This window comes from Lactuca saligna, chromosome 1 (genome assembly GCF_052625555.1).
Source record: "Lactuca saligna cultivar CGN05327 chromosome 1, ASM5262555v1, whole genome shotgun sequence".
Taxonomy (NCBI): domain Eukaryota; kingdom Viridiplantae; phylum Streptophyta; class Magnoliopsida; order Asterales; family Asteraceae; genus Lactuca; species Lactuca saligna.
Window position 1 is genome coordinate 35,604,732 of NC_136417.1, and position 14,896 is coordinate 35,619,627.

Consider the following 14,896-nt stretch of genomic DNA (forward strand, 5'->3'; position numbering starts at 1 on the left):
ACATTGCCAGAAATTTTCCTAATCGTGCATACGTTCCCTACTATGCACAAGGATGGAAAAACGCGCCAAGTAGGAGATACTTCAAAAGAAACCCTTCTAGGTCACGTTCAGACAATGATGACTGGAACGCGCAGAAGGCCAAGAATTCAACTCCCAAGGCCAAGCATCCAAATCCCAAGGGCAAGAAGGAAATGTCAGCCAACAAGCCCAGTTCAAGAGATGCTCCTGTGAAGCCAAGACCGGTTAGGTCAAAGTCATCTCGGAAGTCAGCTTCAAGTTCCAAATCAAGTACTGAGCCACCCATAGGATTGAAAAAGAAATGGGTTAAACCCAACTACAAATGGGTTCCAAAGGCTCACTCTCCCAAATCTCCTAATGCTTACAATGTTTCTACATCTTATATTTGTGATAAACAGGATATGTCATGGGAGAGAGTATCGTGTGTTGATGACAAAGGTCGACCCAGTTTTAAAATGGACTGGGTTCCAAAGACCAACTGATCCCGCTCTGTGTCGGAGCAGCTATGGAGGCATATCATCGGACTTTGGTTTGTTGGTACTGGCTGCTCCTGGCATATGATTGGGGACATCTTTCAACTGTACAACATTCAGACCTTTGTTTGAGATTATGTGTCCTTTTGCGGGAAAGGAAGAAGGGAAGAGATCACTCATGGGGTTAGTGCTTAATGATATGAAGAATTTTCGGATCTATTCTGAGATTACGTGTGCTGTTCTCAGACCTTCTGGATGCAGATTCAATCGGTGAATTACGGTTTGCGTTATCTTCTCTATACTCCTGAATTTTTTCTTAATCTGATTTGCTTTAAAAACTAATTTTTGTTTTAGGATAGTTTAAATTTGCACATTTACTTTCGTTTCTCTCCTATGCACAAATTTAGGGGGAGAAATAAAAACAAAACAAAAATTAGAAAATTTTCAAAAATCCAAAAACATCAGAAAATCAAAAAATAAATAAATAAATATATTGGTTATGAAATGTGTTTGAGGGAGATGTTTTGGGAACTGATATTATCAAGTGATAACAGGCAACCTGAGTCTGCGTAACGTACCCGAAGTTGAAGGGTCTATGCTGTGGTTTGATGAGTCGGTAGGCACGAAAATTTTTAAAATGGACATGACTAGGCAGAGTTGAACTTAGGAAATTTATAGACTTGACAAATTTTGACCTAGTTAGATCCATTCAGCCTGACAATACGATGCTCGGATAGGTTGAGCAGGGAGATATATATGGGAATCTACTCGTCACATTAAATGAACCCATACTTGGAACCGTGGTTTAACTTTTCTTCGATGTGCAGATTCTATCCTTAATTCCGGTTGGATGGGGCGACTGGTAAATTCCGATAAATTAGGTCTGTAAAATATCATTTTCTTTCTTTTCGTCTGTTAGTCATATGTTGTCTCCTTTGCGTGACTTCCAATCCGACCTGGTACACAACATATGCAACTCTATTTCTCTGCAGGCTATATATACATGTGTGAAATACTTCTTATCTGTTAGCCATATGCTGTCTCCTTTGCGTGACATCTAATCTGACCTGGTACACAGCATATGCAACCTTCTTCTTCTCAACCCCTCTGAAGTAGTTAGCAATAGAATTCTGAATCTCTTCTCTCTCTGAATGGTTGTCTGCTAACCCAATGTAAGGAGTACTCTGGAAGTTCTTGATGGTTGGGGCATATCAGGAATCGGGAAACACGTTCTAGTACAATTAAAATTGAACACTTAAAGATTGTCTATAGATCTCGCTGCTCAATTTAGGTGGACAACAATATCCCTGGTCGTCGTCACCTGAATGGTCCTTAAGATATAGTATCGAGGAACTTAGGATCGGATATGATATCTAGGAACTTAAGTTCACCTTGTCTTGTATCAAATAGTATGTCCTAAATCAGTCACAATTTTTCGTGTTTAAGTGGATAACAATACCGACGATCGACCAGACAAAGATGTGAATATGGAAGGTACCGACAAGTGGATAAAGGCTGTCTAAAAACTTTGATCCCAAATTTCTCATAAAGTTAGATATCATTTTTTTTGTTAAATTTGTCATAGTTGCTTCTAATTTAAATATTATGGGAGAATTAAAAATTAAAAATAATGAAAATAAAAAAATCAGAAACATTCAAAAATCAAAGAAAAATCAGAAAAATTAAAAATCCAAAAATAATGTTATTTCTGTTTTATTTCTTATTCAGAAAAATCAAAAAAATCCAAAAAATAATTTTGTTTCTATTTTAATTTGTGTGCTAAGTTTTCTTTTAGTTTTGTTTTGTCTTGAAAGGTGATTTCAGGTGTAAATGAGACTCATGGAGTTTGTGTTGAAGATTTCTGAGCCGATGCTTCGTCCGTGAGCATCGAAGAATTCTCATTCGAAGGAGCAAGAAATGAAGATTATTCTTTCAAATTCAATCTTTCAACCCCAGAAGCAAGGTGAAGCAGAAATTGAAGATTATGTAACGGATTACATTGAAGCCTCCTCAATCAGTCTGCTGCTATCGTTGTACCTGCTGAAGTGATCCAGAAGATTTGTTCTCTCTGATGTTCTCTCTGATGATTCTCAAGCTGAATGCGCCATCTTTCAAGAATTAGTACGTCAAGCCTCCTCACCCAATGTGCGTTCAATGCCAAATTATGAAGAAAGCCTCAAGTGCTCAAGATGAAGTCATTCATTGAAGATAAATGCTGAAGCCAATTTCCCAATGAAGATTATCAAGAAAGTCAGCTACTTTTTAGGGGAGCTTGTTGGGTCAATTAAGAAAAGAAAGTTATAAACCAAGGGGGAGATTGTTGGGTCAAAATATGGTTTATACTTTACTTTTCTGGGCAATTATATTTTTGTGTAATATTTTATGAATTTATGGCCTAGTTTACGGCCGTAAACTCATTTACGGCCCATTTGTTTCCGGCCCATGTTCTACAAGTATAAATAAAGGTGTTAGGGTGAGGAGTAGAGATTGATGAACCCTAATGAGTTTACGGCCAGAGAGAAAGGAACGTTTGTGTGGGTGAATCTTGTGTAAGGAACTTAATTCATATTATCAATACATTAAAGATTCATATTATTCTTCTTCTCATTCTCTTCTATTTGATCTGACATCATCCGTTTGATTTGGATTCCGCACCATCAAACGAATCTGACTGATACACAGGCAAATTAAGGACTTACAAAAGTTATAGTTGCAAGACCCGTTAGGACTTTCATGGCCACGTTTTGCGTCGAAAACAACAGCTGACTTAGTATGTTTGTCAAGGTGGAGATTTTAGGTTAAAATGTGACAATAATACTCAAGTCCAAAAAAAACATGTCAATAAGCAAAAATTTATAAAATTTGTCATATTCGGTTTGTGTAGGATTTTTATTGTAGTTAATTTTTTTTTGCCTCTTTAGTATTTTTACTAATAAGGATTCAATTATTGTGTTTTTTCTTGTTGATTCTTCTTACATTTCATCCTAATTATTTGTTATTACTTATGCTATTGCACAACACTATCGTTGAGATGTTAAATATGAAATTCATCTCATGGTGGAGTTTGTTGCATGGTGTGAGCCAATTTCCCCATGCATTGGAAGTATGGTACTTGGCTACCAAGTTAGTTAGGAATTAGGATATTTTTATTTTACTTATGAAGTTTAGAAGTTATTGGATTCTTTCTGATAAGACCTGTTATTCGAGACACATAGATTCTCCCAAAACAGAGTAAAACTCTATAATTCTTATTCCATAATCAAAAAGACATATCAAAACCCTATATATAAGTGTTACTAGATAATCTTATCCTAATTTAAAAGATACTAATAGATATCCTAATTTTAAATAAAGATAGCTACTACCTAATTTGAATAAATAATTACTAATTAGTTGATAATGTTGACCTAATCGTTGATTTGTATCATTACTCTCCTTCCAAACAAACACCTTGTCCTCCAGGTGGAAATCTCAAGTTCTGCAACCAAATATTGATGAAATTGTGGATCGATCGTCTTCTAATTCCCCATAATTTTCTGTCTCATCCTCGTGTTGATTTTCATTGATCATAACCGCTAATACCATTGTGCGGGTCAGACCCTTGGGTTGCATGACCCTTATTGATGATTTGGGTGCTGGTTCTAGCCCTTTGATGAAAGTTCCTTCCAAGACATGTTCCGGAAATTCGCCCAAATGCCTCGCCATCTTCTCGAAGGTCCCCTCATACGAGAGTTGAAATCTTGCTAAAAGTCTTTATTTAAGTGTAGCCCAAGTCCGGAAAGGTGTTTGTTTCAACCCATCAATACCACGCTAGTGTTAATCCCTCCATGCATAAGGAGGTTGTCTTGAGTCGTTTTGTGCCTTTAATACCTTGGATCTCATAGTAGCATTCCACCCGGTCGATCCAACCATGGGAGTCTTCCCCATCGAATATGGACATCTCGATCTTCTGGAAGTCGGCATGTTGGAAATTACTTCTAGATATCCTAAGTCTTATATATATATATATATATATATATATATATATATATATATATATATATATATATATATATATATAAAAGGAGGACACTTTTTAGGAATAGTAAACTTATGTGACTTTTGGTAAGAATGGTCCTCTGTTTATGTGTTTGTGTTCAAATCCGTCTTTAGGTCATTTTATGTCCGTACCCATACTTTGTGAGGATACGTGTTGGGAATAGTTCCGGTTTCCCGGTCATTTTGTGTTCAAATCCGTCTTAAGGTGCAATTTTTGTTTTTTAAAACAAATATATGTAAAAAAACAAACTTTTTACATCCTATAGTGAAAATGAATATGTAAAAAATAGGAATTTAATTTTTTTTAAAAGTCATTCTTAAAATGTAAAGTTATTTTGTTCATATTTCAATTTTGCTGAAAGACCTGTCGCATCCGACCCCTGCAACGCGGGGGTTCCCCACCTAGTTTTAAATAAAGATAGCTACCATCTAATTTGAATAAATAATTAAATAATTACTAATTAGTCAATAATGTTGACCTAATCATCGAGTTGTATCACTTTCAAGATTTTTCTACAAGGCTCTCTCAGGGACGGACGCAGGAATACATAGTAGGTATTGCCGGGATGAATAGGTGTTGCCGATACATGACAAATAGTTTAAAAAAATCAAAAAATCAAAAAAATTTACACTGCGGCTAGAAAAGTTAGGGTTTGCCGGTGCCACACCGGGAACCCCTTACAATTGTCCCTGGGCTCTCTCTCTCTCTCTCTCTCTCTCTCTCTCTCATCACCATTGAAATTTCCCTACCTTATAATACCTTTTCACAGTCAGTTTTGTCAAGACAATAGTATAGTGCCTCGTGGTTTTCCCTAGTTATCACCCGGCCATATACCTGTGTTCTAGTTTGTGCTTTAGCGACTCTTATATTATCATATTTATAACAAGTAGGCTAATTGCATGGGAGTGAAGGAATCATTGGTTAATTTTAACAATTAAAATACAAATCCTCTATATACCTGCTTCACAAAATCTAACTGCAATAACAATTGACAGCTTGTATAACAGAGCAATGATTAACAATTCAATACTTACTTTGTTGACTGAATTAAGAATAGCTTTTTCAATTTAATAAAAAATTTATACACAATTGATTTAACAAACAACTTCCTACATATACGCTCTTACAGTGGCCGAAATTCAAGGCCACATAAAATAAGGCCGGATAGAGTCCCTTCATAACTAATTAACTTCAAATTCACACGAAAACTATCATTTTTTATGAGTTCATGATTTAGGTTGAATTTCCAGACCTTAACTTCCATCCATCCATCTGGCCTTTGTTGTGGAGCTTGATTAGTATCATGTAAATTCCATGTATTTGGGGTTCTAAAATAAATAATTTCAACCTCTTTCTTGTTCCGATGAAGTAGATTTCTTACTTTCACAGGACAATGCAGCCCACGACACTTTTCTGAAAGCTTGAACACAAGATAACATGTGTAGTCTGTATCTCGTGATAACATTTGACTTTTAATCTTGCAATTGATACGAAGTACTTGTTGTGGTAGAAGCTCAATCACCTCTAGAAATCTACATATATAATATGGTTGTGTACTTATCAGATGAAGCTTTTGTTGTGGTATTGTAAAATTCAATACACATGAATAGGATTTTCAGTTATGAAATCTGGTTTATTATAAGAAAATTTCAAATATATGGTAAGCATAGCTAAACACATTGTAATCATGGTTAGGATTTAGTTCAAAAAGCAAACCTGGATTGAATTGATGGTTTTGTTTTGAAAAGCTTCACATCAGAATAGTTGTAAACAGCAGCCTTTGCAGAAAGCATAAGATATTTCTTTCCGTTCACTTTGTTGAGCAAAAACAGCTATTCATCATACGTTCAGAGAGAATTTATCAAAACCCCACAAGGAATTATTCGTCCTACGGATAATTAAAATTAGTTAATAATTAAAGAATAACCTTTTCATCTCCATCCTCATTTTCAGATCTCTTAAATATTTCTTCAAGGTTAGTTGGCAATTGTTGCATGAGATTCATGTTTGAGTCTGATTTCAGTACTTGTTGCACTTCTTGTATTTCATCCGTTTCTTCATGTTTCACCTGTACAAGAATTTGTAACACACTGTTATAAACATACGTGTAACCTATATCAAGAAAGGGAATTAAAGAGTATTTTCAAACTTACATTATCAATGGCTCGAAACTCAATGCCTTCAACATATATGCCATGGCTTCCACAATAGTATTGCGAAAGGCTTTCTAGCAGAAACTCCAAGTCAATATTTTCCTTGTCATTTGAGAATCGACACAGTTCAATCATCATCCAATCATCTTCTCTCCATGTTGCGAAATATGCATGTAAGGTTTCGCTCCCTCTCCCCTTTTTGTACTTAAGGTTTACGTACATCTGCTTAGCTAGAGATTTTCTTGGACCACAAATTCTAAAGATGAGATGAATCCCATAATTGACGCCCGAAGATAATAATTGAGTTTTTATCTTCATTTTGATCTTTAGATTCGAAAAATCTAGCATCTCTGCTACCTTTTGAAACCTGTGCGTGTTAAAAATATCAAAGTCCAAATTAGGTATAGCCTCTATGCCGCAAATACACACTTCTACTTTTGGATTTTATGTTTCTTTTCAGTTTACTTTTCACCCAAAGTAAATTATCCAACAAGAGTTCAAATTCACATTTACTTTTATTGTATATATCAAGAAACATTAACCTTTAATTATGATTCTTTTTTTCCATAAAATTTCTATATATTATAGATGAGTGAGTATTAATCATATTTAACTTCTTAAACCCACAGTAAATTATATGTATAAGGATTACTCTCAATAAAACCTCTTTGAGGTAATCGTGTATACATGATGTATATATAGTACAATGAATAACTAATACAAACTAAAATACATGGGTAATCTTATCTAAGCTATTCATTTGAATATCACGTGATCATGTGATCTTATCGCTAATACCCCCCCCCCCCCCCCCCTCAAGTAAAGTGGTGGTGGAGCAACACGAAACGCTTCAAATAGTGGACGTGGTAGACTCTTGGTGAAGATATCTACAAGCTGTAAAGATGTAGGAACAAACCGAGTGTACAAGCGTCCAGATGCAACCAGTTCGCGCACAAAATGATAGTCAATGTCAATATGTTTTGCACGCTTGTGAGAGATGAGATTTTGGCTAAGAAATAAAGCACTATGATTGTCACACAATAAGGTAGGCCGATCAGGTGGAAGTGCATAAAGTTCACGCAGTAAATGAGTTATCCATACTATTTTCAACTGTTGTGTTAGCCATTGCCCTATATTCTGACTCACAACTTGAACGAGAGACAGTGGGTTGCTTCTTAGCACTCCAGGAGACAAGGTTGCCACCAAGAAATATAGAATAGCCATAAGTAGAGCGTCGTGTGTCAATGCATCGTGCCCAATCTGCATCCGAGTAGCCCACCAAGGAAGAAGTGGGAGGTGGTGTGAAGAGAAGACCATAAGACATGGTTCCTTTAACATATCGTAGGATCCGTTTAACAGCTTGAAAGTGATCAGTTGTGGGAGAATGCAAGAATTGACTGACTTGATTGACTGCATAAGACAAGTCTGGACAAGTAATCGTAAGATACTGCAATGCGCCCACAAGAGAGCGGTAGAGGGTAGGATCCGAAAAGGGAGAACCAGTGGATACCAAATACTCAGAAGTGGATAAAGGAGTCGAGATTGGTTTAGAGTCGAGCAGACCAGCACGATCCAGTATATCATGAGCATACTTGGTTTGGGTGAGAAACAAACCACCGTCACCGGGAAGATATGAAACTTCAAGTCCCAAAAAATAATTCAAGCGACCTAAATCTTTGATGGAAAATTCATCATGGAGTTTAGAAATAAATCGTTGAATGAGAGATGATGAATTTCCGGTAAGAATTATGTCATCCACGTAGACCAACAAATATAGAATGTGGGATTGTCGCTTAAAAACGAACAAAGAAGTATCCGCTCTACTACATACGAGGCCAAGAGTGATTAGAAAAGCACTCAGGCGTTGAAACTAGGCGCGAGGAGCCTGCTTTAACCCATATAACGCCTTTTTTAATCGACAAACATGATCTGGAAAACGAGGATCTTGGTAACCAGGTGGTTGCTCCATGAAAACCGTATCAGTAAGATGCCCATTGATGAAAGCATTATTAACATCTAACTGATGCAAGGGCTATCGATGCATAACAACTAAGGTTAAAACAATACAAACTGTGGTTGCCTTTACAACAGGACTAAAAGTATGAGTGTAATCAAGGCCTGGAATTTAGGTGAACCATTGAGCAACCAAACTTGCCTTGAGCCGCTGAATGGAACCATTAGAGTTGTATTTCGTGCGATAGATCCACTTAGAGCCAACTACATTAGTCTTTGGAGGTCGTGGAACAAGATCCCAAGTATTATTAGAACGAAGAGCGGACATTTCTTCTTCCATAACTAACAACCATTGGGGATTTTTGGCAGCGGATTTGAATCCTCGCGGTTCCTTGATTGTCAGTAAAGAATGCACCAATGGAGACGAGATTTGACTAGCCAGCAAATCCAAGATTCTTCTTGGTTTGGGTGCGCCTGTTTGGGAGCGAGTGACCATGGGGTGAGTGACTGGTGGCACATCCGGACATGGTGGTGATGAGGCAAATGGCAACTCATGATCAGTGGGAGTCATAGGGGCAGCAGATGGCGCTCCATGGTCATCGTGTAAGTAGATGTGACATGGTGATGATGATGAAGGTGGTGGTGTGGTTGGTGGTGTAAAAGACGATGAGTGCAGCGGTGTAGATTCATCAAAGTCAGAAAAAACCATAACGGCCTCTTTTGATGTAGAAGGAGTACCAGTGAAAGGAAAGGAGGCTTCATCAAATATTGCATGCCTTGTAATGTAAACGCGATTTGTGGAAGGATCGAAGCAAATATATCCTTTGTATTGAGAACCATATCCAAGAAAAACACATGGAGCGTTGCGAGGTTCATGTTTATTAGATGAATATTTGCGTAGATAAGGAAACACTCGACAACCAAAGGGATGGATATGGCATAATTTGGGCGTATGTTAAATAGAAGTTGATATGGTGACTTGTGTTGAAGTAGTGGAGTAGGTAAACGATTAATGGTGTAAACAGTAGCACTAAATGCATCAACCCAAAAACGAGTAGGAACCCGAGCATTGAAAAGCATGGCGAGACCTGTTTCTGTAATGTGACAGTGCTTACGTTCAACACGGGTATTTTGCTCCGGTGTGTAAGGGCAAGAGATCCTATGGTGAGTGCCATTTTGCATTAATAACGTGCGTACTCGTAAGTTTGTGAATTCAGTGCCACCATCAGATTGAAAATTCTTCATCTTGCAATTGAATTGGGTTTGAATGAAGGCTAGAAAAGCTTCAAACACATGAGAAAAATCTAATTTGGATTTCAAAGGATAAAACCAAGTGAAGCGTGAGAAGTCATCCACAAATATGCAATAGTATGAATAACCATCTGTTGCGGGAACCGGTGCAGTCCCCATAAGTCACAATGAACCAAATCAAGCACATTTAAAGACCGCTTGTCATTGAGAGTAAAAGGTAAACGCTTGCTTTTGGCAAGTTGACAAGATGAAAAAATCGTAGGTTTAGGTAATAATGAAGTCAACGACAAACAAACATTCTTATTTAAAACAAAAAGAGTATCAAAAGAAACATGGCCTAATCTAGCATGCCATAGTTCTGGAGAGGCACGAAGTTGAGAAGAAGATGAAGTTGCAAAGAACACTTGATGACCATGTTTGAGTACATAAAGCCCATTGTCACATCTACCCTTTGCTAGTATTTCCTTTGTTTTGCGATTCTAAATAGTAAAGAAAGGATTAGAGAATAACACATCAACTGGTGAGTCTTAGGTTAGTTTGTTGATTGATAATAGATTCTTGGTTAAATTGGGAACCACAAGAACATCAGATAACACAAGATTGGAAAGTAAAGTGGAAGTACCAATATCAGAAATAGGAGAGACTTTACCATTTCCAAAAATCACTTGTTCATGACCGGTATAAGGAGAAGACGAGTCTAAGTGGGTGGTAGATGGCATCATGTGCGATGTAGCCCCTGAGTCAACATACCAATCAGGAGATCGGTTGGTGACGTGACATTGAGCATGGAAAGCTTGAGCAAGAGTTTCATCGGGGGTAGTATCTTTACGAGCAAAGGATGCAAGGTCAGGGCATGAGCTTGCATAGTGACCATTTGTACGACACAGTTGACAATGTGGTGGTCTTCTGCCACGTCCCCTACCACCAGAATTGGAGCCACGACCTCTGCCTCTATAGGTAGAGCCACCATGAGAGGATTGAGAAGATCGTTGTTGTTGAGTTGTAAAGGTAGCAATAGGTGGTGATTCTTGAAGTGAGGCCAGGAACAGTTCATGAGATTCAGCTTGAGAGACTAAATCAAGAAAGGTTGGAGCAGGCTTAATTGCTCTATAAGTGACAGAGAAGTGCTCAAAAGAGGAGCCAAGACCAATAAGAAACCAATGTGATTTGTCAAGTTCATCCACAGGGTGACCGATTGCTGATAATTAGTCACAAAATGATCGAAACTTAGAGCTGTATTCGGAAACAGAGGAGTTACCCTTTTTTAGGCGCCGAAGAGAGTCTCTGAGGGTTTGCATACGTTCATGAGAGTCATGACGATAGGAACGCTCAAGTCTCTGCCATACTTCAGAGGCAGTGGCGAGTCCAATAATTTCTGCCATGGCTGTTTCAGTCAAGGATGAATGAATAATAAGGAACGCACGCTCATCATCTTCAACCCATTTGGCATAGGCCGGATTAGGAACCAGAGGAGTAGCAGTAGTGGAAACGGTTGTCTTGGGAGGGACAGGAGGGGTGCCCAGGATGTGATAGGAGAGTTTTTGGTACGCAAGAAGGGGGATAAGTTGATTTCGCCAGATCAGATAATTTGAGGGGGAAAGCTTCACAGTAATCATGTGAAGTATTGTGTTGAAAGAGAGAGTAGTATCGGAAGAGGAGCCGTCTGTCATGATTGGAGATGAAGAAAAAGAATCGGAACCCTAAGCTGATACCATATAGGGATTACTCTCAATAAAACCTCTATGAGGTAATCGTGTATATATGATGTATATATAGTACAATGAATAGCTAATACAAACTAAAATACACGGATAATCTTATCTAAGCTATTCATTTGAATATCATGTGATCTTCTCGCTAATAATATGTTTAATGAACACATATACTAGTTCTTTGTAAGAAGAAAATAAATGATTAGATTAAAACTTGAACTTCTAGTTGATAAGTTCAAGAAATTAAAAAACTAATGTATTGTTATCTTGTGATTAATGACATAGTTGAAGTTCATGACTGCTCAAAAAAGTGTATAGCTAAGACAACTTATAAAAGATTTAAACCAAGATTCGGAGTATGTCATCCCTCTCTTTTGTGATAATCTCTCTTCTATCAAACTTGTTGAGAACCTACCTTCCATGCTCGAACCAAACACATTGAAGTTCAATCTTTACATGCTTCATTATAACTTGTAGGTTATTTGATTTGTGAAATGGTAGTTAAGAAGCTTTTATGTGTCTCAGTTAAAAGGGCAAAATGAAAATATGGATAAGTTGGAGGATACTGAGAAGAAGTTAATTTCTTTGAATTAATCTCAGAACTTGAATATATTTTTGAAGTATTACAATTCACGACATAGTCATTATGCCAAGATGGAGTTTTGCATGTTCTTCCACTACTTTTGAGATTTTTTGACCGTGAGGGGCATTTTGGTCATTTTTCTTGCAACTTAAGAATCAGTATCACTTTCAAGGACTTCTGGTTGTTGAGGAATATTGAAATTCTCATCCTTATTGATAAAATAAATATTATCAAAGTTGTAATCCTCAAAAGGAATGAAATCTTGAGTATTCACTTCAAAGCTTTGAGTTTCATCATTAATTGCATGTGGAATAACATTTGTTTTCTCTTCTCAACTTTCTTGATTCCCTTTGAATGGAAATAATGATCATAAAAGATAACATCCATGGACATGATTATTTTCTTTTTTTTGCAAATCATACAACTTGGAAGCTTTCTGACCATTCTGATATCCAAATCAACAACACATGGTATTTGTTCAAACTTTCTTTTATGAGGAGTTATATTAGTTGCAAAATATAGACAACCAAATACCTTGAGATTATCATAGGAAGGAATTTTTCCATGTAACTTTTGGAATGGTGTTTCCCAATTTAGAATAAATATAGGGAGTATGTTGATGATACAGGGAGCCATTAAAATGATATGTCCCCATAAATAAATGAATAAAACATGTAACTTTGAGTGGAATAACAAAGATCTAGCAATTTGTAAAAGATGACGTTTTCTTTCAACTCTTCCATTTTGCTGAGGTGGATAGGAAACAATTCTTTGATGAACTATTCCTAAAGAGGAAAAAAGTTTATGACAATTGTGATTTGTGAATTCACTTCCATTGTCAGTTCTTAAGATTTTGACAGAAGTTTGGAACTGATTAGCTACATGAATGAAAAAAATTAGATAAAGTTATACAGACTTGGGTTTTATCATTCATGAGAAATGTCCATGTTGACCTTGAGAAATCATCAACAATGGTCAAAAAATATGGCAACAATGAAGCTTTTGTAATGTTTTTGATCTATATGGTCCCAAAGATCCACATATATGAGTTTGAAAATTGAATCAGCACAAGAATCACTAATTGGAAAAGGTAATCTTTGGTGTTTTGCAAGATGACATGGAATACAAGCAATTTTTTCATCAACAGATTTATTTGGAACAAAGCTCAAATTAGTGTTATCCATAGCAATAGTGAGGTAATAGCGACAACCTACCTATATGCTATGTAGCGATAGCAATGAAATAATGAAGACTATTTCATTTTTAGTGAATGCCTATTAAAAAATTAATACTACTTTTATCTTCGCCTAATTAGCAATTATAACTAATAAATAAGCTACATGTAGATGATATAATAACAATTGAATGGTATGACTTATAACTGATTAACAATGAATCAATGACTTAATCAATTAACGAACAATATATGTATACATACTACATAGAAATTGAGACACACCATATTAGAATGACATAATAGTTTTTAATGACATTAATTATAGGAATCAAATATAAGGTTAACGTATTCTTTCTAATTATTCAACAATTAACCCAAAGGGGTTATATATACAATACGTGAAAGAGTTGCAAATAAAATAGGAGATAACTAATAGGAGACAACTAATAGAAGACATCTAATAGGAAAAGCGTCTAATAGGAGACAACACGTTCAAAACAGGGCGATTTTTTTATTATTATTTAAAAACTAAAATAGTAATGAAATAAACTAAATAAAATTTTGTAATAAAAAAGGGGTTATATATACAATACGTGAAAGAGTTGCAAATAAAATAGGAGATAACTAATAGGAGACAACTAATAGAAGACATCTAATAGGAGAAGCATCTAATAGGAGACAACAAGTTCAAAACAGGGCGATTTTTTTATTATTATTTAAAAACTAAAATAGTAATGAAATAAACTAAATAAAATTTTGTAATAAAAAAACAAATTCAGCTATGCTGCAACATTCCTAATCATGTATTCATGTAATCAACATTGACATAATTATAGCTAGTATTGAGAACAACTAACAAGCTCTAATATATTATTTTTTACATAATTAATTAACCAAAACAAGCTCTTCAATTAATCATAACTTTTTACTAACTTAATTAAACAAGCTCTTAATCAAACAAAAAAAGCAGCATTATGATCTGTGTAAATTCCAAGCAATATTCAATAATTCTCACAAGCTCGGAAGCGTAAAATATAAAATTTTAGTTTATATCAAAATTAAATCCCAACACGGAACCTATCTTATATTTGCTACTTATTACCAGTTCATTATAATAATTACGGACTTCAACTGCTGATTAACTAGATTGATTTAATCCTAGATTAGGTGATCAAGATAAAAGGAATCAAAATCAAACATTCGTTAAATGTAAAACTGCAAAATCTAGATAGAATCACAAATCAAAAACCAAATCTAATGATTAATTACATAAAAAGTACTAATCTATTTGTAACTAATTATGGATATGATATTGTATCTCTTAGTTAGTCATTTTCTGTAATTTAAATTAGGTTAATTTTGTATAAATATTTTGATTATGGATGTTGTTTTTGGAGCAACAAGAATTGACAATTTCAAGGATATGATATTTTTTTTGAACGGTCGGGTTAGTGGTTAGAAGTTAGAATAATGAAATTGTTCACGCGAGGTTAGAACTCGAGACCTTCAATCTAAGAGTCAAAATCATCTACCAAGT

At 35.7% G+C, this 14,896-nt stretch overlaps 1 protein-coding gene across 2 annotated transcripts in view; it reads right to left on the minus strand.

Moving 5' to 3' along the window:
- Window positions 1–5,542: 5,542 nt before the first annotated feature.
- LOC145032699 (uncharacterized) overlaps window positions 5,543–14,896 on the minus strand; it is a 24,664-nt gene continuing 15,310 nt past the window's right edge. For both annotated transcript variants that reach the window (XM_078981599.1, XM_078981608.1), the window contains exons 9-12: window positions 6,684–7,050; window positions 6,458–6,598; window positions 6,247–6,362; window positions 5,543–6,062 (exon numbers count right to left, since the gene is read on the minus strand). In XM_078981599.1, the coding sequence (XP_078837725.1) occupies window positions 5,654–6,062; window positions 6,247–6,362; window positions 6,458–6,598; window positions 6,684–7,050 (1,033 nt within the window). In that variant the 3' untranslated portion in view covers window positions 5,543–5,653. The remainder of the gene's footprint in view (window positions 6,063–6,246; window positions 6,363–6,457; window positions 6,599–6,683; window positions 7,051–14,896) is intronic.